This window comes from Zingiber officinale, chromosome 11A (genome assembly GCF_018446385.1).
Source record: "Zingiber officinale cultivar Zhangliang chromosome 11A, Zo_v1.1, whole genome shotgun sequence".
Classification (NCBI taxonomy): domain Eukaryota; kingdom Viridiplantae; phylum Streptophyta; class Magnoliopsida; order Zingiberales; family Zingiberaceae; genus Zingiber; species Zingiber officinale.
Genome location: NC_056006.1, coordinates 37,630,810 through 37,657,058, shown reverse-complemented (window position 1 = coordinate 37,657,058; position 26,249 = coordinate 37,630,810). Strand labels below are relative to the sequence as shown.

The 26,249-nt window shown below is 45.3% G+C and overlaps 2 protein-coding genes across 2 annotated transcripts; one reads left to right on the top strand and one right to left on the bottom strand.

The window, feature by feature from the left end:
• The first annotated feature begins 11,272 nt into the window (after nucleotides 1–11,272).
• On the top strand, nucleotides 11,273–12,141 carry LOC122031346. The gene is made up of 2 exons (XM_042590469.1): nucleotides 11,273–11,331; nucleotides 11,655–12,141. Exons 1-2 carry the CDS (start codon nucleotides 11,273–11,275, stop codon nucleotides 12,139–12,141), a joined length of 546 nt encoding a protein of 181 aa, XP_042446403.1.
• Nucleotides 12,142–18,935: 6,794 nt separating this feature from the next.
• LOC122031345 (probable pathogenesis-related protein ARB_02861) lies at nucleotides 18,936–19,406 on the bottom strand. The gene has a single exon (XM_042590468.1). The coding sequence runs from the start codon at nucleotides 19,404–19,406 to the stop codon at nucleotides 18,936–18,938; it is 471 nt and encodes a 156-aa protein (XP_042446402.1).
• Nucleotides 19,407–26,249: the final 6,843 nt, after the last annotated feature.

Below are 26,249 nucleotides of genomic sequence, written 5' to 3'. Positions count from 1 at the left end.
ATTTCGGATATGATCTCCATTTTTGAGGCGGGTACCTTGACTTATCTTTGATAATGTCATCTTGACATGTTTAGTAGGTTATTGCCTTTAGTAATAATTATGTTCGTTCTTATTTCGATATGTCACTATCGGATACCTCTTACATGCTTATTTGCTCACCTGTTATGCATTTATTGTTAGTACCCGCATGATTTTATATATGCTCATATGGTAGTGACATACCATGCCTCATTATGCTCAGGACCTAGGTTTTTATACCCTACCTGACCTGTGTACCTTAGGTCTTCAGATTTGACCATCAATACTACGGTACAAATTATATATATATATGGATATTGTTATGCTGATCAGGTTATTTCCATGCTTAGTGTCATGCATCATCTCACATGATTGCATCCTGCACGATAGTCTGCTCCATTATTGTCGAGCACATCGCCAGTTACATATATCCGTACACACCACCACTCATAGGTTAGTGGTATATCAGACAGGTGTGTGACAGTTCTGCTGTTTGGCTCCGTTGGTATGGTGACTCAGCGTGGTAGCCGGCAGACAGTTCTACTCTATTTGGCTCCACTAGTTTAGTGTAGCAACGTGGTAGCCGACAGGCGGTTGGACTCTGTTTGGCTCCGTTGGTCCGCTCATGGGTAGTGTGATGCAGCGTGGTAGCCGGTAGAGATTTCCTCCACGTTATCGTGTACCGAGAGATGAGAGCATTGAGCTCCCCCATTTATGATTTGGGGTAGGAGGATAGGTGTACTCCGACAGCATCCCGTCTATTCGGTCACTCATCAGGAGCAGTGACGTCAGAGTGCACGGTTGCCACAACCCTACCCACTCGGTCTCACCATTGTGTGTGAGATGACTGACTGGCGTCAGGGGTGACCATGACATTGGCATCATATGCATGATGCATTTATTGCTTGTGTTTGCTGCATTTACTTGCTGCATTTATATGGATGCATATGATTGACATGCATACAGGATTTATGATATTCTCGGTGACTATTTTGATAGGAGACCCTGGTGAGTACAGATCTCTTCGGCCCTTTTCTATTGAGCATTCCAGCTTTTGTTCAGGAGACTGTACTCCATAGTTATTATTGTCTGTTATAGCTTGCTATACATGTCTATTGGTATTCGTTGAGTTGTTGAACTCACCCCCGTGGACACTATCTTTTTCAGGTACCAGGTTGTTTATGGAGTCGCTTGGAGTATCCTACCTGCTAGTCCCCATGTCACATCAGAAGACCTGTCTTCGCTGTTGTTCATTTGTATTTTGGCATTTGTGTATCTAGCTTGTGTTTTGGTTTTGTTTCCGGAGTGGTGTTTTGTAGTGTGGTGTAAGCCTAGCCGGCTAGCAGTCTTGTGTTTGGTGTTCTATCGGTTTCCGTTGTGTTTTGGTTTTAGTACAGCCGAGTGGGCTGTAAAAAATATATATAACTGCATGGTTGTTGTATATTTTGTTCTAGCCGAGTGGGCTGATGATATAAACTATGTGGTTGTGTATATGTTCCAGCCATATGTGGTTGATGTATATTGTGCCTGTAGAAATGTTTCAGATTGTCACCCGTACAGGGGAGGTGTTGTCGAAATTTTTTCGGACAGGGACTCCCCCGGGGCGTGACAAAACTCATGTGTTAACAATTCATAATATAAATTTTCAAAACTCCTACCATAAAAGATTAATTATAACACTAATAGTTATGACATAAGAAATATAATTAAAAAATATAAAAGATATACTTACTCATAATATGATGATACTTATGGATAATTCAATAAAATATATGTATGGTGATACGGTGCATGATGGTAGGGTCAGTAAGATGATATGGTTAGGAGTCAAGACCACAGGATGGTCAGAAGTCAAGCTTACGTGGAGGTCAGAAGTCAAGCTTACGTAGAGGTCATAAGTCAAGCTAATGTGGGGGTCAGAAGTCCAGCTTACGTGGGGGTCAGAAGTCCAGCTTACGTGGAGATCAGAAGTCAAGTTGGCGTGGTTATGGTCTGCTTACGTGGGGGTCAAAAGTCCAGCTTACGTGGAGGTCAAAAGTCAAGCTGGCATGGCTGTGGTCAATGTCCCAGATGACAGGGTAGTCAAAGTATAGGATTCCGAGTTGGACCGAATCCAGCCTCGATAGCAATCAAGAACGGGGCTCACAGGTCGGGTACAACCTAGAATTGGATCCACGGGCTAAGTATAGCCCAGGAGAGGGCCCGCAGGTTAGGTAAAGGCGTAGAAGGAAAGGCCTCAGGCGAAGCACAGAAGGTCAGGATGCAAACATGGCTTGTAGGTCGGGAAGTATAAATCAGGGATAGCAATAGACAGATGCAGGTCGGAATACAGACCTAGCGTACAGGTCGGAACATACAAGCCATGGATAACAGCGGACAGATGTAGGTCGGGATACAGACCTGGCATACAGATAAGAAAATACAAGCCATGGATAACAGCGGACAGATGCAGGTCGGGATATAGACCTGGCATACAGGTCGGGAAGTATAAATCAGGGATAGCAATAGACAGATGCAGGTCGGAATACAGACCTGGCATACAGGTCGGGAAGTATAAATCAGGGATAGCAATAGACAGATGCAAGTCGAAATACAGACCTGGCGTAGAGGTCGGAACATATAAGCCATGGATAACAGCGGACAGATGCAGGTCGGGATACAGACCTAGCGTACAGGTCGGGACGTACAAGCCATGGATAACAATAGACGGATATAGGTCGGGAAACAAACCTGGCGTACAGGTCGGGACGTACAAGCCATGGATAACAGTAGACGGATATAGTTCAGGAAATAGACCTGACATACAAGTCAAGACATACAAGCAGGTCGTGATACAGACCTGGCGTACAGGTCAGAACGTACAAGCCATGGATAACAGTAGACGGATACAGGTCAGGAAATAGACCTGCCGTACAAGTCAAGACATACAAGCAGGTCGAGAAACTGACCTGGCGTACAGGTCGAGACGTACAAGCCATGGATAACAGTAGACGGATACAGGTCAGGAAATAGACCTGGCGTACAAGTCAAGACATACAAACAGGTCGGGATACAAACCTGGCGTATAGGTTGGAACGTACAAGCCATGGATAATAGTAGACGGATACAGGTCAAGAAACAGACCTGGCGTACAAGTCAAGACATACAAGTAGGTCGGGATACAGACCTGGCATACGGGTCGGGACGTACAAGCCATGGATAACAGTAAACGGATACAGGTCGGGATACAGCTCTAGCGTACAGGTCGGAACGTACAGGCTATGGATAACAGCTGACAAAGGCAGGTCGGGATACAAGCCTAGCGCACAGGTAAGGACAAACGAACCACGGATAACAGAATACAGAGAAGCAAGTCGGAGTACAGATCTTGGAATGCAGACCCAGCGTCCAGGCACTATAGGACAAACAAGCCGGGGAATCGTAACCGCCTGTCAGAGAATGTCAGAGAATAATTAGTGTGTCAGGGAATATGCTAACAGTCGGGGCTCACTACGCCTTTGGTTTTGCCACTGACCTATTAGGAAGTGCCACATGTTAATCACCGCCAGACAAAGCCTGGCAGCCGACATTCCCTGACACCCGCCAAGTCCCAGAAACATCCGTTGCAGTATAAAAAGGGATGCTTTGTCCCTTATGCAGGTACGCTCACTCGTCATTTTTCTCACTAGTCTTTACTTTTCGTCCTTTCTCTGTGCTTTCTAGGGAAAAAGGACCTGACTTGTGCGTTGAAGGGCCTGACCCGAGGACTTTTTCCCTGGTTTCTGGTCTCTAACGACTCGTGGGCTCGTCTGAGTGTGCGCAGAGTTGCAGTGTCATCATCCTGATCATCTTCCTTCATCATCCGCTCGTGCTAGCCATTCCGAGGGGTGCCAGGTAGATCAGACTCTGCGGTGACTTTCCGTCAACTTCCAGTACATCCAGGCCCGCCTTCGTCCGACTCAGCTTCCGGATGGGATCAAATTTGGCGCCGTCTGTGAGAACACAACAGCCTATTCCAGAATGTAACGATGGAGTGTTAGGATCCTACGTACTCGGCTAGAGAGAGGGGGTGTGAATAGCCGCCCCAAATCACTCGTTTCTTCCTACAATTCGTTAGCGCAGCGGAAAAATAAAATAGAAACGAAAGGAAGAATATCAAACCTTAACACAGCGATGTACGAGGTTCGGAGATGATGCTCCTACTCCTCGGCGTGTCCGTAAGGTGGACGAACCCAATCAATCCATCGGTGGATGAGTCCCCGGAAAACCGGCTAATAAAAACACTCCTTCTGGGTGGAGAAACCTCGCCACAGAAACTTCTTGCAACAGCAAGAAAAGAGTACAAGGAAAACAAGAAATAAAGTACAATACAAATGTAAACTTTCTTGCCTTCTCTTCGACTGGAAGAAGCAGCCGCTTCCAAGCGCCTACAACAGCAGGTGACCCAGCCAGAAGCTCACGCGAAGCTTCAAAGCAGCTCAACAAAGCTCAACAGCAAGCTTAGCAGCACCAAGAACAGGAAGAAGGAAGAAGAACAGAGAGAGAGGCCCGCAGCAGCAGCCCTCCTTTTATAACCTGCGAAGGAAAAACGAAGAAACACAGAAGAAATCTAGCCGTTGCGTCGCAACGGCTAGTGCCTGGATCGATCCGTGGACCGATCAGGCTCCATGTGGATCGGTCCACAGACCGATCCATTCCCTCCTCCTTCGCTTCTGTTCCGTCCCTGATCGGTCCATGGACCGATCAGGGAACCTCCTGATCGGTCCGGGGACCGATCAGGCTTTGTGCTGATCGGTCCCCAGACCGATCAGCCCATCTTGCGCCTCGCTCCTGTTCGGCTTCTGATCGACTCTCGGACCACCGTCGAAATTCACCAAATTCAGCATGCTTGATCGATCACCGGACCGATCAGAATATCTCGGTATCACTGGATCGATCACCAGATCGATCCAGCTCATGGTTTTCGCCCAAACCAAGTCCAAACCAACATCTGGTCAATCTTGACCTGTTGGTACATTGCGCCTAGCATCCGGTCACTCCCTTGACCTGCTAGGACTCCCCGCTAAGTGTCCGGTCAATCCCTTTTACCCACTTAGACTTTTCTCTCCGTACCAAGTATCCGATCACTCCTATGACCTACTTGGACTTCCCATCACCAGATGTCCGATCACCCTTGATCCATCTGGATTTTCCCTTGCCCGGCTTCACTCACCAGGACTTTCACCTAGCTTCACTCACTAGGGTTTTCACCTGGCTTCACTCACCAGGATTTCCACAACTGCCTGGCTTCACTCACCAGGACTTTCCAACTGCCTAACATCCCAGTTAGGACTTTCTCATTCACCTAGCTTCACTCACTAGGATTTTCACCTGGCTTCACTCACCAGGATTTTCCCGAATGCCTGGCTTCACTCACCAGGACTTTCACCTTCACCTAGCTTCACTCACTAGGATTTTCACCTGGATTCACTCACCAAGATTTCCATTGCCTGGCTTCACTCACCGGGACTTTCAAACGCCTAACATCCATAGGACTTTCCCATGCCTGCTTCACTCACCGGACTTTCCCCCTTGCCAAACTCCCTGCTTGGACTTTTCCCGTGCCAAGCTCCATACTTGGACTTTTCCGTGCCAAGTCTCCATACTTGGACTTTTCCGTGCCAAGTCTCCATACTTGGACTTTTCGCGTGCCAAGCTCCCTGTTTGAACTTTTCCGTGCCAAGTCTCCATACTTGGACTTTTTCCCGAATCAGGTCAACCAAGTCAACCTTGACCTAAGGTTGCACCAACAATCTCCCAAACATCTATTCTTGTCCCATATCAAGAATACAACTCTTCCACGAGTGTCAAACATCAACATGCAACTCAACTAGGTCAACCTTGACCTAAGGTTGCACCGACAATCTTCCTAAGTCAAACATCAAAATACAACTCGAGTCAGGTCAACTCGAGTCAGGTCAACCAGGTCAACCTTGACCTAAGGTTGCACCAACAATCTCCCCCTTTTTGATGTTTGACAAAACCCATAATCAAGTTAGGTTAACCCGATAACCTAACTTAGGTTTTCCAATCATCTTCCAATGTCCAATGTTCTTTCCTTGAACATTCTCTGGACATTCTCCCCTTAGGTTAACCCGATAACCTAGGGTTCTCCAATGATAATTCTCCCCTTTTTGACACACATCAAAAAGGAAAAAGAGGGTATCAAGGTCAAGAGTTTCTTCCTAATGAAAGTCCCATACCTTTCATTGAAACTCTTAATTTCCCCCTTGATACTAAACTCAACAATCAACTTAGTGATAATCCCATATCACTAATCCTCAAAAGTCTTAAGGAGTAAAAACTCCCCCTAAAAGTCAACTCCCCCTTGACAATTAGGTAAAACTCCCCCTAAAGGTTAACTCCCCCTTGACCATTGCACCAACAATGTCTTTGTGAGTTCCAAACCTTTAGAAATCCACAAAACACCATTTCCATAACTGAAATTTTAGACAACAGCTGAAAAATCAGAAATTCGGCACGCTCTGATCGGTCCCCAGACCGATCAGCCCTTCACCAGATCGCACTCGTGCTACTGGATCTCACTGGATCGGTTTCGTCATTGATCGGTCCCCAGACCGATCAGGACTTCCCTGGATCGGTCCCGTGACCGATCCAGACTCTGAAATAGCGATTTCAGATTTTTCTTCCCGAAATTCAGAAACTCCTAGAAAATTCCAGAAAATTCAAAAATTGTGAAATTTTAAGGATACATTCCTCATAACATATACTATCATGGAAAAATAGTTTTCTATGAAAATAACTTCCATTTTTCAATCTTGATACAAAGTTCTAAAACTTTGAAATAGTTCAAGTTTAACTCAACTTTGTATCACAATGTTCAATGATGAATGCTATCACTAGGAAAGCTTCATCAAGGTTTTTCAAATCAATTTTAAAATGATTTTAAACCTTTTAATTTAGGACCATAATCTTAGGGCTAAATGTACATGACTTGTACACAAGCTTTCCCTATGATCCTCCATTTCTTGAATTAGGCTCATCTAGGTACAAAAACTATGCACCTTGATCCTAACTCATGATCCTAATATCTCACATACATCTAAAGTGTATCAAATACATCCAAGTCAATGTTGATGTGAGATATGGGTTTAGGTATCTTAGACTAAGGTCTCATGCATTTTCTAAACACAAATTTGATCTCAATATCAAAATGTGTTTTTCATCCTTAAATCAATTTCATTGATTATTAATGCAAGAGATGATGACATGGCATAAAATGATATCATAAGTAAAAACATGTGCCAATGTCATGATGTCATGGCATAAAGTTTGAAAACTTAAATAAACATGACATATAGATAACCTAAGCATTATCATGACATTTCAAATGATAATAAAATAAATATGATGTCATGGCATGGCATATGGCAACCAATCATGGCAAGTTAGCACAAATAAAATACCTAAATTCCCTATCTAAGTATCCTTAGCCTTGGCTAACTTAAAATCTAACCCTAGATTGCCCATATATCCCTAAGAGAAAACCAAAATCCTAATTATGGTATTTCTCTAGGTTTTCTTAAATTGTGCCAAATAAGATTAAAATCGATATTTTTCAAATATGGCACAATTTACTCTTCAAGGAGTAAACGATAATTCCTTTTCATTTTCAAAGGTTCACAAAACCTTGAAAATGCTCCTTGAGTGTCAATTTCCTCAAAGTTGGGTTAACTACCCTTCTTATTGGAGTTGACACTCTCTAATCCATTTATGGGGTAGAGAAGATGCTCCTAGGAACCCAATACCTATTGGAGCTCATTGGGTTCACTAAATATTCACTAGGGATGACTTCCCTAGCAACCCTCCTAATGACCCTCCTAGACTTTAAAACCTTGGTCATTTGGGACTCATCAAGATCAACTCTAGGGGTGACTCCCCTTGTGACCTTGGTGATGGTCTTCCTAGCCCTAGATTTTGTTCCATAATCGAATGGAACATTGTGATAAGTGGGCTTGACCATTTGGGACTTAGGTTTGTGACCCAAACCTTTCTTGTCCTTGGACTTTGGTTTTTGACCCTTAAACCCTAGAGATGACTTCTCCAAGTTCTTAAGAGCCTTTTCCAAAGTATCAAGTCTTGACCTCAAGACTTGATTTTCCTTCTCTAATACCTCAAGTTTTAACTTGTCATTTGTCTTTGAGGTATTCCTAGGCATATGTCTAGATGATTTGGGATTTCTACCTAGGTTATCCTTAACCTTAGATGAGTTGATCCTAGGGTTGGCTTTCCTAGTATTATCCTTATCTAGGCTCGCATGTTTGGCACCTAAGCATGTGTATCGATTTCTATAATTATCATGCTTATCATTATTGTTAACAATCGCAATCAAACTACTAGCATGTGTTCTATTTGAATTGCAAAAATGAGCCTTAGAGATTACCTTAGGGTTTGCCTTAGCTCCCCCTATCGATGTGCTCGTCTTCTTGTCCTTGTGAGGTTGCCTCCCCCTCGGACATTGGCTCCGATAATGTCCCCTTCGCTTGCATTGGAAGCACACCACGTGCTCCTTGTTCTTGCGTATCGGGACTCCGGCTTCCTTGATCTTGGGCGCTGGTGGAGTCTTTCTAACCCTCTTTGGACATTTACTCTTGTAATGTCCAAATTCCCTACACTCAAAGCACATTATGTGTAATTTGCTAGAAATTAAAATGCTTGAGTTACCTAGGTTTGAGGATGGATGAAAGCTCTCTTCTTCATCCCTTCGGAGGTAGAAGCTTCTTCTTCTTGCTCCGTACTTGAGGAAGAACTCTCCTCTTCTTCTTTAGATGTTGAGTGGCCCTCAACTTCTAAATCCACATCTCCATGAAGTGAGCTACTTAGCTCACTTGACTCCTCTTCATTACTTGAAGTGGAGCTCCCCTCATGGAACTTGGCCAAATTGTTCCACAATTCCTTGGCATTGTTGTAACCACCTATCTTACACAATATATCGTTAGGTAATGAGAATTCAAATATTTTCATTACCTCGTCGTTGACTAGGGATTGGTGGACTTGTTCCTTGGTCCACTTCTTCTTCTCTAGGGTTTCTCCTTTCTTGTCCATCGGAGGCTTGAACCCTAATTGAACACAACTCCAATTTTCAAGGTTAGTCATAAGAAAATATTTCATTCTTACCTTCCAAAACGCGAAGTCGTCGCGATCGTAGAAAGGTGGAATTGTGATGTCTTCTCCGAGTTGATCCATCTCTAGCTCGTGCTCCCCCGGGTGTTGATCCAACGAAGAGCGACCTCGCTCTGATACCACTTGTTAGGATCCTACGTACTCGGCTAGAGAGGGGGGGTGTGAATAGCCGCCCCAAATCACTCGTTTCTTCCTACAATTCGTTAGCGCAGCGGAAAAATAAAATAGAAACGAAAGGAAGAATATCAAACCTTAACACAGCGATGTACGAGGTTCGGAGATGATGCTCCTACTCCTCGGCGTGTCCGTAAGGTGGACGAACCCAATCAATCCGTCGGTGGATGAGTCCCCGGAAAACCGGCTAATAAAAACACTCCTTCTGGGTGGAGAAACCTCGCCACAGAAACTTCTTGCAACAGCAAGAAAAGAGTACAAGGAAAACAAGAAATAAAGTACAATACAAATGTAAACTTTCTTGCCTTCTCTTCGACTGGAAGAAGCAGCCGCTTCCAAGCGCCTACAACAGCAGGTGACCCAGCCAGAAGCTCACGCGAAGCTTCAAAGCAGCTCAACAAAGCTCAACAGCAAGCTTAGCAGCACCAAGAACAGGAAGAAGGAAGAAGAAGAGAGAGAGAGGCTCGCAGCAGCAGCCCTCCTTTTATAACCTGCGAAGAAAACGAAGAAACACAGAAGAAATCTAGCCGTTGCGTCGCAACGGCTAGTGCCTGGATCGGTCTGTGGACCGATCAGGCTCCATGTGGATCGGTCCACAGACCGATCCATTCCCTCCTCCTTCGCTTCTGTTCCCGATCGGTCCATGGACCGATCGAGGCTCTGATCGTCCGGGGGACCGATCAGGGCTTTATCTGATCGGTCCCGGACCGATCAGCCCATCTTGCGCCTCGCTCCTGTTCGACCACTCCCGATCGGTCACCGGACCGATCGGTTAACACACAGATGCTCTGATGTGTTCGATCGGTCACCGGACCGATCGAATATTCTCAGTATCCTTTGGATCGATCACCGGATCGATCCGACTCATTGTTTTCGCCCAAACCAAGTCCAAACCAACATCTGGTCAATCTTGACTGTTGGTACATTGCGCCTAGCATCCGGTCACTCCTTGACCTGCTAGGACTCCCGCTAAGTGTCCGGTCAATCCCTTTTACCCACTTAGACTTTTCTCTCCGTACCAAGTATCCGATCACTCCTATGACCTACTTGGACTTCCCATCACCAGATGTCCGATCACCCTTGATCTATCTGTATTTTCCCTTGCCCGGCTTCACTCACGAGGACTTTCACCTAGCTTCACTCACTAGGGTTTTCACCGGCTTCACTCACCAGGATTTCCCGCCTAACCTTCACTCAGGACTTTCCAACGCCTAACATCCAGTTAGGACTTTCTCATTCACCTAGCTTCACTCACTAGGATTTTCACAGCTTCACTCACCAGGATTTCCAATGCCTGGCTTCACTCACAGGACTTTCACCTTCACCTAGCTTCACTCACTAGGATTTTCACCTGGATTCACTCACCAGGATTTCCTGGCTTCACTCACCAGGACTTTTCAACTGCCTAACATCCCAGTTAGGACTTTCCCACTGCCTGGCTTCACTCACTAGGACTTTCCACACTGCCTAACATCCCAGTTAGGACTTTTCCGTGCCAAGTCTCCATACTTGGACTTTTCCAGTGCCAAGTCTCCATACTTGGACTTTTCCCATGCCAAGTCTCCATACTTGAACTTTTCGCGTGCCAAGCTCCTGTTTGAACTTTTCCAGTGCCAAGTCTCCATACTTGGACTTTTTCCCGAATCAGGTCAACCAGGTCAACCTTGACCTAAGGTTGCACCAACAATCTCCCAAACATCTATTCTTGTCCCATATCAAGAATACAACTCTTCCACGAGTGTCAAACATCAACATGCAACTCAACTAGGTCAACCTTGACCTAAGGTTGCACCGACAATCTTCCTAAGTCAAACATCAAAATACAACTCGAGTCAGGTCAACTCGAGTCAGGTCAACCAGGTCAACCTTGACCTAAGGTTGCACCAACATGGAGGACTCGGGATGAATTAACGTGACCATGACTGCTGGAGAGTACGAGCTCTTCAAGGAGGTGAAGAAGAGGGCTGCCTCAGAAAAGCAAACAACAAACAACTGCTTCCTGACCAAAAAAGCTACCGGATGTCTCCAAAGAGCCTACTCACGCCTCAAACCAGGGCTCTAAGAGAAAACAACCTCTGGAATTCTCCCCCGCCTTGTACAGAGAGCCAGGCCAGGGGTACTATCAACCAGACCCTGGGTGTTATAGCCGCAAAGAGCAGCCACAAGTCTCGGTGGCCGAGAGTTTTTACCTAGGGACTTCAAGAAAGGGAAATCTATCATTCCCCGTGAGGAACACCGATCGGAGCAGGAAGAGAAAATCCCCTTTTCTTCCAAAATATTGGAAGAAAGGTTGCCTAAAGGGTACCACCCCCTGCTATTGGGGAATACGACGGCAGTAAGGATCCTGAAGATCATCTTCGCAAATTCAGGAATGCAACCCTGTTACATCAATATAGCGACACTGTTAAATGTCGCGTATTCCTGAATACTTTATCGGGTTCTGCCCAAAAATGGTTTGATGGACTGCCACATGGGGCCATCACCTGTTTTGCTGACTTCAAGAGTGTCTTCCTGCACCACTTCGCTAGCAGCAGGAAATATCAAAAGACAGATCACTGCTTGTTTGCCCTCAAGCAGGGGTCTGCGGAGCCATTGAGAAGCTATATTAAGCGCTTCAATCAGGTGGCTCTGGATGTTCCTTCAGCCACATCCGAAATACTCATGAGCGCCTTCTCCCATGGGTTAACTGAAGGAGAGTTCTTCAGGGATCTCATTAGGAATCCCGTAATGAATTTCAATGAGATGTTGGAAAAGGCGGCCAGCTATATCAATGTGGAGGAAGCGTAGGCGGCGCGAAAGAAGGCAGACAAGCCACCTTCTGCTATAAACCGACCAGAGAGAAGAGTACCTCCGCCACCTGCTCAGCCTCTCCCATGTGCTCGGGATGCCCGACCCACTTTCCACCCTGGTCAGGATGCCCGACCGGTGCCACGGGTAGCTGCAATTCAGGTCCCCTGACCTGGACCTTGGGGACCACGCTATTGCACGTACCACCGATCCCATATGCACGCTACCAATGACTGCTACCAATTCGCCCGGGATGCCCGGGGTGCTGCTGAGATGGGTTTACCGCCACCAGAGTTAGTTCCTCAAGTTCAGCGAATGATAGAGGAGCGGCGCAATGCGATAGGATAGGCTGGCCGACCCCAAACTGAGCAAGAGGGACCAAGCATACAACCACTAGGGCACGTTAGAGAAACAGAAGGAGCCCGTGTGGTAGAAAATTGGGGCAACGCAGCAATAAGAGATATAGGCATGATCTCTAGAGGTCCCACTGATGGGGATTCAGGCCGAGCACGTAAATCTCATGAGCACCGGTTAGAAATTCATGCTATAGGGTGTAGCCGGGAGCAAGCTGCCGGCCCGGTCATCAGTTTTAGACCGCAGGACCTGGAAGGACTGGAGCTGGCCCATGATGACGCTCTCATCATCAAGGCGATCATAGCCAACAGTCGTATGGCTAGAGTCTTTATGGATACGGGTAGCTCGGTAAATGTTTTATTCCGATCAACTTTCGAAGAAATGTAGATCGACGCCAGTGAGCTACAGCCAGTGGCTACCTCCCTATATGGTTTCACTGGCAATGAAGTAAGACCCATGGGCCAGATCAACTTAGCTATATCCTTGGGAAGTGAACCATTGGTCAGAACCAGGAGGAGCACTTTCCTCGTAGTGGACTCGCCCTCCTCTTACAATGTCATTTTGGGTCGACCGACCTTGCATTAATTCTGGGCAGTCGTTTCTACATTTCATCAGAAGATCAAGTTCCCGGTTGGTGATCAAGTTGAAGAAGTTAGAGGTGAACAACGAGTCTCTCGGAGGTGCTACATTGACATGGTCAAGGTAGAAGCTCGCAAAGCCCATAGAACGTAAGATGGGGCTATGCATGCCATCCAAGAAGAACCCTTGCCTTTTGCTGAAGAGTCTATCCCTTGGGAAGAAGTCCAGCTCTACCTGAAATGCCCAGAAAGTCTCACTCGCATGGCAAGCGACTTACCTCCAGAGCTCAAAGAGGAACTGGTTCAATGTTTGACTCGTAATAGGGATGTCTTCGCCTGGTCCATTGAAGAATTACCTGGGGTCAGGCCGGAGGTAACTGAGCACAAGTTGCATCTTCTACTAGACGCCCGACCTGTGAAGCAGAAGAAGAGGAATTTCTTGACCGACCAAAATAAAATTATCAGAGCTAAAGTGGACCAGCTCAGGAAGGCAGGACATGTTCACGAAGTGTAATTCCCATCTTAGCTTTCCAATGTAGTCTTGGTAGCAAAACCCAATAACAAATGGAGGGTCTGCATAGACTTCAGAGATCTCAATAAAGTCATCCCTAAAGATTGCTACCCCCTGCCAAGGATTGATCAGCTGGTGGATTTAACGACAGGTTGTGAAAGAATCTGTATGCTGGATGCTTATCATGGGTATCATCAAATCCCCTTAGCCGCGGAAGATCAAGAAAAGGTTAGTTTCATCACGACCGATGGTTCCTTTTGTTACACGGTCATGCCTTTTGGGCTCAGGAATGCTGGAGCTACATATCAAAGAATGATGGACAAGATCTTCCGGAAGTAGGCCGGGCGCAACGTGGAGGTATATGTAGACGACATACTTATCAAATCCCTCCGGTCCACGAATCTAATATCTGATGTGGAGAAGACCTGTGGCACCTTGCGATAATATGGATTGAAATTAAATCGTTTGAAGTGCCTCTTTGGAGCTTAGGGAGGGAAGTTCTTGGGCTATCTTGTCACTAAACGGGGAATTGAAGCCAATCCAGAGAAAGTCCGAGTACTCCGGGATATGAAGGCTCCCCAGAAATTGAAGGAGGCTTAGAAACTGGTGGGCAGGATAACAACCTTGTCTCGGTTTATTTCCAGAGCGGCAAACAAAGCGAAGTTGCTAAGTTCTAGCGGGATGAGGAATGCACACGGGCCTTTAAAGAATTAAAAACCTATCTGGAGACACTGCCTTCCCTGTTTTAACCCATCACAGGGGAACTGCTCTAGGTCTACATATCATCTACCCCCGAAGTCGTGGGGGCAGTACTAGTGAAAGAGCAAGATAATGTACAGAGACTGATAAACCCTAATTTTGTCGCAAAATGGGTATCAAAAGAATTAAGTGACCGAATTCATTCTATACTAATGTAGCATAGAGATGACTCGGGTCGTCTCCCAACGAATGTAAACGGTAAAATGATAGTCTTAGGATCAATTATTGTTGGCTTGGGATTTTCTGGATAAATTGGGGATTTCAGAATTGACTTTTGAACAAAGAAAAGAAGTAAGGACCTAAAACTAAGCTACATTTGTAAATTCAACTCATGGAAATTAACAAACAAAGAAGTTAACTAATCTAAACTACTGAATTGAAAGAAATAACAAACAAGAATAACCTAATGCAACAATTATGCAAAATCTAAATTGATCAGACATCAAGAACAATGATCTTAACTAAAGGTTTCAAAGCAATAACAAGAGAATTTGAATCAATTATGCATTGATCAACTACAACAAAACTAAAATTCAAACAGAGATGAAGAAACTAGCATTCAGAGGATTCACACTAATCAAACTGGAGAAACCCTAGCTTGGATTTGGTGTGCATCGGATGAAGAACTCAGTGATGAAGATAAACAGAGTAACTCAGCGTTGTTGATGATCGGCAAAGCTTCAATCAGAGATGGGTGCGGAGCTTCAAGAAAGGAAGATAATCGGCCGGAAGACAAAGGAATTGGCTCAAACCACCGAATTGCTTCTCCTTCTTTGCTTCTTCTTCCTCGTACGAAGTCGTGGCAGAAATTGGTGTTCAGATGGTTGAGATGGCGTCGCCGGCTGGAAGATGGCTGATGACCGGAGGAAGGGATGCCTTTGACCTCTCTTGACCGCCGGTGGTGGAATGGATCGAGGAAGAAGATCGCCGGAGCAAGCTTCCTCTGTTTTGACACAAGGAGAAGAAGAATTGACGAAGATCCTATAGCTTCTCATTTCCCATTTAAATCAGATCTGAAATCTGAGTCAATGGTTGAAATTGCTTCGGATTGATCCAACGGTGTAAATTGCTCCAAATCCGAGCCAAATCTTCAGATCTTGATCACTGGTTGTGATCTACTTCCCCTTGTCTTAGATGGACTAGATTCTTCACGAATGTCTTAGATCTACTCTGATCTTGGATGAACGACTAAGATTGTTCCAGAGCTGGATCTCCTTATTTAAGCTCAGATTTGAACTCAATCTTAGTTGATCAAACTAGAGTCCTTGCCCTTTGATGCATACAAAGAATATAACCAAATATTAGCATCAAATACCTCAAATATGATATAATTTATAATTAAGTCCATAAATGAATGCAATTCATGAAATATGATATAAATGTGGAATTAACACATGAGAAGATCAACTGATATGCTTATATGAATCAAAATATCAATACAAAATGATGTTTATCAGAGACCGGTGTATTTTTTCAGTCATTTACTAAAAGGGGCTGAGTCTCGATACAAAGCCCTGGAAAAATTGGTTTATGGATTGGTACTTATGGCTCGACATCTGCGGCCTTACTTTTTGGCGTATCCTATTACGGTCCGACCAACAGTACGATGGGCAAAGCTCTAACCAACGTTGAAGTTGCAGGCCAACTCATCAAATGGGCAACCGAATTGGGAGAATATAATATCGTGTATCAACCTCGAACCGCTATTAAGGCACAGGCCTTGGTTGATTTCCTGACCGAGATTCATCAACCTGACTCAGAGGAGACTTGGAAAGTATATGTAGATGGATCAGCTACACGTCAGGGGAGCGGTGTGGGAGTTCTTCTGATATCTCCTCAGGAAGATGTTTTGCAGCTGGCCATGCAGCTAAACTTTAGAGCCACTAATAATGAGGCAGAATATGAAACTTTATTGGCAGACCTGCAAGCAGCTTGACATGTAGGACCTGCCCGAGTTATCATTTATTCGGACTCCCAACTAGTAACTCAACAAGTAGTTAGCAACTTTGGGATCAATAGCGACAGGTTATAAATATATCAGGAGGTCTATGAGAAAATGAAGCAAGAATTCAAGGAGGTCATTATAAGCAAGATCCCCAGATCTGAGAATGGTAAGGCTGATGAGTTAGCCAAGATGGCCAGCCCCCTGACCACGTGGGTGTTGGATAGGCCAATAGCCCAGATAGACTTGCAAAACAATAAGGACGGGATTATTGACTGGCGGACACCTATGATTAGTTATCTTCAACAGGGCACCTTGCCCACAGACCTGGAACAAGCGCAGCTAATCAAGAAAAAGGTCCATGCATACACTATGGTAGGTGATCAACTATACAAGTGGGCGTTCTCTCGACCTTTACTCAAATGTATAAGTATAGAAGAAGCTGATCGGGTCTTGCGAGAGATGCACTTAGGATGCTGTGGCAGTCATGCAGGAGGTCGAACCCTTGCTCATAAAGTGCTGCTGGCTGGGTATTTCTGGCCTACTCTGCAAAAAGATGCTCACCAGTTGGTGAACACTTGTCTATCTTGTCAAAAACATCAAAATCTGACACATACACCTACCTCAGCGTTAAAGACGTCTATGGTTTCTTGCCCCTTTGATCAGTGGGGTATGGATATTGTCGGACCTTTCCCTATGGCACCCGACCAAAGGAGATTCCTGCTGGTAGCTGTAGACTACTTCTCAAAGTGGGTGGAAGCGGAAGCTCTGGCCAGAATTACTGAAGGAGCAGTTATTTAATTTTTATAGAGAAACATTCTATGCAGATTTGGTATACCCCACAAGTTGGTATCAGATAACGGGAGACAGTTTCTGGGTCGGAAGATCCAAGCCTGGTGTCTGGGATTTGGCATCGTACATGCCTTCACCTCCGTAGATTATCTTCAAAGTAATGGGCAGACCGTGGTGATCAATCGAGAAATTGTACGAGGACTTAAAGTCAAGCTAGATGATGCTAGAGGAGATTGGGTAGACGAGTACAAAGTGTTCTTTGGACCTACCGCACAACACCACGAGAAAGAGCAGGCCTCACTCCATTCCATCTGGTCTACGGTAGTGAAGCATTGGTACCTGTGGAGATCAGGGTGCCTTCAACTAGAAGAGTTCTGTATGATGAAGAGAACGCTGAGCGACGGATGGCCGAGCTAGACCTCATTAGTGAAACCCGCGACAAGGCAGCAGCCCGGCTAGAGGCATATCGACAGAGAATGAGGCAGAATTATGATAAGAAGGTGGTCCCTCGTTTCTTTGGGGAAGGAGATCTGGTCTGGAAGCGAGTTAAACCCGTGGGGAAAGTGACCAAGTTAGCACCCCAGTGGGATGGGACTTACAAAGTCATCAAAAAATTATCATCCAGAGCATATTATTTACAAGATGACCAAGGTAAAAAGTTAGATCGACCATGGAGCGCTAACTACCTACGACCTTACTGAGTTTAAAGAAGCATATAAAGGAGAATAGGCCGGGCTAGCACATGTTTGACAGATCGGGGTAATAGGCCGGGGCTAAAAGTAGACCAGATAGTGCGGAGGATATGTTAGAGCGGAAATTGTATATCCAAATATTTCTTTTGACAAATTAGAAAATTCTAGCCAAGTAAACCTCACAGTACTAGTGGATGTGTAGGAAGAAGAGTAATAAAACATTACACAGAAAGTCATTAAATCACATTATGTACAGATAGTCAACAATGATCATTTGAAAGGAGCAAAGACATCATCCGGAATCTCTTTAAGGATCCGGTCATGATCTAAAAACTCAATAGGAGGAGCTGAATTTAAGTAGCCCTGTTCATAAAGTTGTTGCAGAGCCCCAACCGCACCATATATAACAGATGTGGAGAAACGCTATCCTGCTTGTGTACAAAATTTAGGTGAGCGCAGATACAAAGTGCGGCTCTGTTGACAACGATCATTCTCTCCTTCCTTATAGATGGCCAGGGCTGTAGATACTCCTTCAGCAGTAGCCCAGGCTTGAGCCAGTTCCGTCCGAGCTGTCAGAAGTTCTACTACTTGAGATGTTAATTGGGCTGCCTGAGATTTTAATTTCTTATCCTGCTCCTGTGCTAGGGTTTCGGCAGCACGTAGCTTCTGGGTCAGCTGGTCAATGGCTCGTTGGTGCACCAAAGCTTGTTGATCCATGCGTTGCTGGTGCACGACATCGACCTGACTTTTTTCTTCTTTAAGGCCTTTAAGCTTGTGGTTAGCCTGTGCTAAGGATACTTCCAGATGGGTCTTGCTTTTAGTCAGGTCCTTTATTTCGGCTCTTAGGGCATGACTAGCCTGCGCTGGGTTAGTTAATTGAAGCTCTAGTTCAGTTACCATGTCCCGCAACACCTTATTTTGATGATGAACAACATGGAAGGACTGGTTTATTATCAGAGACTCTGCACAGGCTTGGGATATAAAGAAAATATCTGATAAGAGCGGGGAGGATAACAGTTACGGTAATCATGGAAGCTTACCTTGATATACAGTTCTGAGAATCTATCCATCTGGGTCGGGGGCGGCAGGAGCTCCATCTGCTACATACTCTCTTCCCACAAAGTGACCAAATGACCTTTCATTGTGAAGGAGCTGGTGGGAACATCCTACCGTGATCTTAATTCGGCCTCAGAAGGGGCAGTGGTAAGATAATGATGATGAACAGGTGGCGGTGGCTGTGAAGGCCCAGCGGCTGAGCCAGAGGGTCCCGTAGCTGACCCGGAAGCAGCTGAAGGGGGCATATGAGAAGGCTTTGGAGGTGAGGCAGTTGATGAAGGGTGATGTGATGGGGCAGCTTTGGCGCTCCGATGCTGTTGTGAGGTGGAAGGCTGAGCTAGTGGAGGCTCGGTCGGAGCCTCGGGTGAGCAGGAGGAGCGTCGGCCTGGCTCGGGATGGGAGAAGTGGTTGCAATAGGAGGTGAAGGAGAGGAGGTGGTTGCTGCAGGAGGTGGAGGAATAGTGGAAGGGCCCGCACAGGATCGGGGGCCCTATGGCGAAGTCTCTGAGCCAAAGGCTGGTCATGCGAATCAGAATCTTCGGAAGGTATCCAAACCCTACACCAAGAAGAAGAAGGCGCATCACGACTCAGGCGGTCGTTCACAGAACGTGCCCGATGAGCCGCCTGAGAAGCTTCTCTGAAGGCAGGGCTGGTGTAAGGTACGTTGGCTGATCTTCGTCCGCGGCCGCGACCCGGGCTGGATGTTGGACGGGCACGTTCACAAAACATGCCCGACGAGCCGCCTGAGAAGCTTCTCTGAAGGTAGGGCTGGCGTAAGGTACGTTGGCTGATCTTCGACCGCGGCCGTGACCCAGGATGGAGGTTGGACGGGGAAGATTAATAGATTGAAGAGGCGTCGGGGTGAATGGTCGGGCTGTATGCGGGGCCCGGGGATGAACAGGGGCAGTAGGCCGGGATGGACGTGCAGTCCTGGGATGAACGGGACGAGCGAAGGAGGCAGGTCGGACAGTAGATGAGGCTCGGCGAGGAAGATGGAGTCGGGGATTTGCAGCGGTAGCAATACCGACATGGGTCGAAGTCGAGTAGGGGAGTGATCTCCTCTCTAAAATAACACGACCACGCCGCATGATCTCCATGTCACTTATAGGAAGAGGTTGAACCTCGGAAGCACAGGTTAAGACCTCAGCTGCACAAGATAAAATAGGAGGTCAGCTACAGTATGAAAAAATAAAATGCATGAAGTTATGAGAGAACTAAAAAAGAATCTTACCTAGGGAATGAGGCATCTCAGGAGTAAGATAGCTCAGGCAAAAGTAGGATAGCAATTCCTCAGATAATAAACGCGTCAAGTTCAGTTGCCATCCCGCTAAGCGAGAGGAAGCCTCTATATAGGATGTATCAAGATGAAAATCCCCTAGTGGCTGGGTCAGGGGAAATGACGATTGCCATTGCAAGGGCCACTCTACCTCATGGGGAAATCGAATGAAGAAAAATTTGCTCCTCCAGTTCGGTTCAGAAGGTTGAAGAGGTGAGAAAAAAGCAGTCCGAAGACGAGGCTGGAAGCGGAAGGAGCCTTCTTCCTCTTGCCGAAGGGTGAAGAAGTAGTGGAACAAATGGGCAGACCAAGATAGCTTGCATACGTCGTAGAGCACTACAAATCCACAGAGGATCCTTATAGAATTCGGTGTCAGTTGTCCCAGGGGAATTTTGAAATGGCGGCACACGTCAGAAAAGAAGGGGTGAAGAGGGAGACGGAGGCTGGCCACAAATTGCTCTTTAAAGAAGGTTCAATATCCATCAGGAGGAGCAAAAAATTGGTGTACTCCGGTGGGGATGATCACATGCGCATTATCCACCACTCCATATGTATATTGCAGGTCATCCCGATCTAGCTCGTCGAAAGTGGATGAGCCAGGAAAGTACATCGCCGCCAGGGATGACAGATAGGAGGAGGATGCCATGTGAAAAGAAACAGAAGGAGACGAGATCAAGAGGAGAGCTATCGATGCGAAAGCAGAAGATTCTGGAGTAGCAAGGGATTCTGACGGGAAGTAGAAGAAGACGTGAAAAGTCTGGAGGCAAAAGCGAGAGGAGATTATTTATAGCCGCTGGGCGGAAGGGCAATTTAGTCAAGTATCATCCACCGGTCCCCAATAATTGGCGGGAGCAAAGAGGGCCGATGGATCTTCTTTGAAAATAACGGCCGAGGGTATATCTGGAAAAGTGTCAGTGCAAAGTACGAGGAGATAGATGTCAGGAAAAGATGCAACCGTTCTAAGTGTTCTATGCTTCCCGGTCGGGCCTTAATCCTCGATTTCCCATTCTGGAGTTATCCTGACCTGGATTATAGTGGAAAGAGAAGACCGGGTGTATGGCTGAGCCAGGGCAACCAGCAGAGAAAGGTAAGTTAAACAGGTCGGGGTAAAAAATGCAGACCAGGGTGATTTGCTAAATCAAGTTGAACCAAGGTGGTCAGTAGAAAAAGGCAAAGTAAACAGGGCGGGGTAAAAAGGGAAATCCCGACCGAGGCTAGATAACTCTTGAATCAGAAGGTCTAAGTACACCTCCATATTGCCACGATTTATATTGGTCGGGAAACATACAAGGCAATTGGTAAGAAGCTAATGAGCTAAGGAGAAATCAAAAACAAGCAGTCATATCAAATAAGAGTTAAAGGGTCCTCTATGCTAACAAATCCTAACATGAGAGAATCGTCGACAATGTTTTAGTTACATAGACACACGTCAATGCTCAGCATACAAAGCCACATCAAGGCTCACTATCAGCAGGAGGCTCGGGAAGGAGAAATAAGTCGTCGTCATTCTTGAAGGAAGGAAGTGACCCGGCCGGAAGCTCGTTCATCAGGCGAGCAGTATCCAAGAAGTTCTCTGAAGGGGCGGAGCGAAGTAGATCCTGCTCAAACAATTGACGAGCCCCGCCGGCTGCGCAACAGCATAGCATAAGGTTCGACAGACCCCCGATCTTCCTCAAGAAGAAGGGAGATGTGACGTACGATTGTCTATATGCTCTTAGACGATCGGCCTCGCTTGCTTGATAATCTGTCAGCTCTGCCCGGGCCTTCTCAGCATCGGCTCAGGCCAAAGTCAAATATTTTTGACTTTGGGAAGCATCCTCTTGAGCCTTCAAAAGATCGACCTGCATTGATTTGAGGGTTGCTTGGCTGGCCTCCCAGCGACTTTGAAGGGTCTTCTCACGGTCGGCACTAGAAGCTAGCTGACCCTGAACATCTGTTAAGCTCTTCTGAAGAGTCTCTTGGGCTTCTTTCAGACTATTTAGATCGGAGGATAGGGTGGCCAACCGAGCGTCCTTCTCATCCAACTCAACCACTAGTGAGCGACGTCGTTCTGCCTTAGAAGCTAGTTTGGACTCACTGGTCTTCAGAGATGCCTCCACGATCTTTATATTGTCAAAAGTGGTATGGGAGATGTTTCGGGCAGACTTTGTAGACTCCCCGATCAGCCGAAGATACCCTGCCAGATCACCGGGCGTGGGGTTGAGTGGAACACGTGGAGTAAGCGGCAGCTCCAACTCCTGAAGACGAGCCTTCAACACTTCATTCTCCCTCTGCAAGTTGGCGGCGTGTTGAATCGCACTTAGGCCTGCAGAACAGGCTTGCATGTAGCATAGAAGGAAGGGTTATAAGAAATTCCTTAGGAGGAGCTCGGATAAGAGAAAACTCACAGTAACTAGCTGGCGGGAAGCTTGGTCCATCCCTTCCATCGGCGGATTGTTCCAAAATTTCTAATTATCTGCCCTCTAGGACGTGGCTAGCTCGCCCTGTAACTCAACCAGGCCGACAGCAGAAGGAGCATCTTCCGCAGCTTCTTCGGCGTCATCAGGCTCGGTGGAGGAGGGCAAGCGCCAGGAGGCGGTGAAGGCATATTTTTTGGAGATCTTTCCCCGAGATCGAGAGGTGGAAGCTAGAGCGGCTGTAGGAAGTGAGGCGGACACAGTTTCAGAGCTCTCGAGCTGATCCATTATGGGAAAGGGGAGCTACCCGGGAGAGAAAACCTGAGCGGGAAGAATGGCCTGCTCGGGGGATAGATCCTTACCAGGTGTCGGGGCTGATATTCTGGGCGACAGGATGGGAACCTCTGGTCCCATAGTAATCTCCTGGTCGGGAGTAATAGCCTTGGCCGCTGAAGATTGAGAGGCCGCAAATGGACGCCGGCCTGAAGGAAGAGGCGGAGGAGACTCCTGAATCGCAGGAGTAACTTTCTTCCTTTTGCGCTGGAGGCGTAATTGTTTGGCGGGCGGGGGAGACGTGGCTCGCTCTTCCTCGGCCTGCTCCAAAGTGGCAAGGTCTTCCAAAGGAGCAGCATCCAGGGAAAGAGCCGGGGAAGCTTCCTCCCGGGCTGGCGCAACTGGGGCAGATTGTGAGGCGGAAGGGGCAGACTGCGAGACAGAAGGGGCAGATTGTGAGGCAGCTGCTAAGCCATGTTTAAGCTCCAAGCTTATAGCTTTCAAAATGACGAAAGATTGGTATTTTTTATTTGAGGAATAAGCCCGGAGCATGGCAGCCTCTGCAAAGTGAAAGAGAGATACCTCATTTATGTTAGAGTGTATACTAAAAGCCTAGCTTTTGTAAATATTTATTTGTTGAAATAAAAGAATCACATTGGTCAATTTCTACATTTATTTGATAAATGTAATTGTTCAATTAATTTATATAGTAGATAACATGGAGTGTGGTGTCACACTCAGAAGATCATGTTGTCGGCTCATTATAAATTATAAACAGATGCTCGCGACTAAGATGGAAAGGAACAAATCATTAGTATAGTCGTAGTGTAATTAAGTATTAGTTTATCTTGACTAATAAATTACACAGATGCACTTTAAGTGTATTGAGTAGGATCATTTAGGTAAGTTCTTTTTTTACTGACTTAGTAAAAGAACTAAACATTAGTTATTATGGAAGTGTGTGCTCTTAATCCTAATATAATAACAAGCACATATATTTAATATTTATTTCTTTGATTTATCAAAGGGTGAGGTTTAGCTCGATAAATCAATATGCCCGATAAGTTGGGAATTGATATTACTTATAGTGTGTGTTGTTGATTATAGAAGGAATCTGTGTCCTAGTTATCTAGGTTGAGAATGTCCCCAAGAGGAGCTCATAAGGATTGCCATGTTAAACCCTGCAGGTGGACATAGTCCGACATAACAATAAAGTTGAGTGGTACTACTCTTGGAGCTAGATATTAATTAAGTGAGTTGTCAGTAACTTACTTAATTAGTGGGCATTCATAATCTTAAACACAGGGGGACTAACACACTCATGATAAGAAGGAGCCCATAATGTAATTTGGGATTGGTGCGGTAGTGCGGTAATAACTCTCTAGTGGAATGAGTTATTATCGATGAACTTGAGTTGTGTGTTCGGGGAGAACACGGTATCACTAGAGCTCATCGGGAGGCCAAAACTAATTTCTCCTCTAGGTCCCTGTCGTAGCCTCATTATAGCCTCAAGTCCATCCAAATGTAAGGCTCTTCTTGGTGTCCAAGAAGGGGGCCGGACCATTGCTTGGTGACCAAACAATAGCCAACCACATCCTCTTATAGGGGCCGACCCTATAGCTTGGTGACCAAGCTTGTAGGGGCCGGCCAACATTAATTCAAATTGGAGGGGTTTTGAATTTTTAAAATCTTCTCTTTGTAGAAAACTATAAGTTTTAAAAGAGATATTAATTTTTAAAAACTTTCCTTATTTTGAATTAGGCCACATGTTTTAATAGAGAGTTTTAAAAGTTTTAAAACTTTCCTTTTTTAACCATCCTCATGGTTTAAGGAAAAAAGGGAGATAAGTTTTAAAATTAAAATTTTTTATCATCATGTTAAAAAAGTAAATTTTATAAGAGACTTTTTAAATTTTAAAACATGATTTTAATTTTTAGAAACTTTCCTTTTTTAACTTTAGGAAAGAGAGCTTGTAAAATTTATAAGAGTTTTCTTCTTATAAAATTTTATAAAAATTATTATTTTTTCTTTCCAAAATATGGTGGCCGGCCACCTTGCTTGGTGTCCAACAAGGGGCCGGCCAATCCCAATCTTAAACCAAATAGGATTGATCTCAACCATTGATTGATGATTGATTCAATCAAGAGGAAAGAAAAGGAAAAATAAAAAGGAAAAAGGAAAAACTCTTGGATGATTTTATTTTTTGTAAAAGGTTTTTCCTTATTTGCCTTGGGCAAGTAATATAAAAGAAGGGGTGAGGGGGCTTCATGAGATACAACTCTTATTCTTTTGCTTGGGTGATCTCTTGGTGTGGCCGACCCTCTCCCTTCTTCCTCTCCCTTTGCTCTCTTCTCCTTGGTGGTGGTGGTAGCCGGATTTTAGAAGAAGAAGGAGGAAGCTTTTGGGTGGTATTCATCTTGGAGGATCGTCGCCCACACGACGTCTAAGGCGAGGCGAGGAATACGGCAGAAGATCTCGAGGTCATTAGCATACAAAGAGAAGGTATAATTAGCAATTGTTTTCCGCATCATGCTAGTTTTTCTCTTTGTAAGAATTCTAAATACAAGAGGCAATTAGATCTAGTTTAATCGAATTTATTTTTCGATTTTGTGTTTTCTTCTTTTTCGAATTTGTGATTCCATTGTTCTTTTCGGTTAACCTAGACTTATTTAAGGAAATAAATATTAGCTTTCCTTAAAATGCTTTGCCTAGGCGGTGGTGGTTGCTCCTATATCCAAGAAGGTCATGTGCCTCGCCATGTAGTCCTGGAAGCCAATTTTGGAAATTAATATTTATGGAATTAATAATCTAGGTAGATTTGAATCAATAGTGTTAAGTTCTGCTTGGGATTCAAATCTAAACCATTAAGAACAGATAAGTTAAATTTGGAATCAATGATGTTAAGTTCCGTCTGCGATTCTTAATTTAACTTCTAAAGAACACAATAGGTTATTTAAGGAAAGGTTCGACACTTGTACAAAATTTTTGTACAGTGGAACCGGTACGTTTTCCTAGGTTTAACCAACAATTGGTATCAGAGCTTGGGTTTGCCTCTGTATATTTTTAGAATTCAAATAGGTTATGCACATGTCATACATAATTTAGGCAGGAAAATAGTAGGATGTGCTAACTCTTTGGTTGCAGGCTCCAACTATTATGGCTTATTGATAATTGTGTGTGATTGGACCCTTGGACATGTCAAGGGCATTATTTGTGTGCATGATTGTATGTATAAAATACAGCAGGAGCTGTATTATTTTTTAGAATTTTATTTTTGTTCTATCTAGAATACATGTACATTCCCTCGTGGAATATAGGATCGATATATGTAAAATTCTATTTTTGTCGTGGATCAGATTCTTGCAAGGCATGGTACTTTTGGAGCACCAGAGGCGCAGCGGAATAAGAAGCAAGAAGGATGCGACAACTCGACCTGATGGCGGTAGCTAAAGATGGCAGCAGCTAGGGTTGGAGCATAC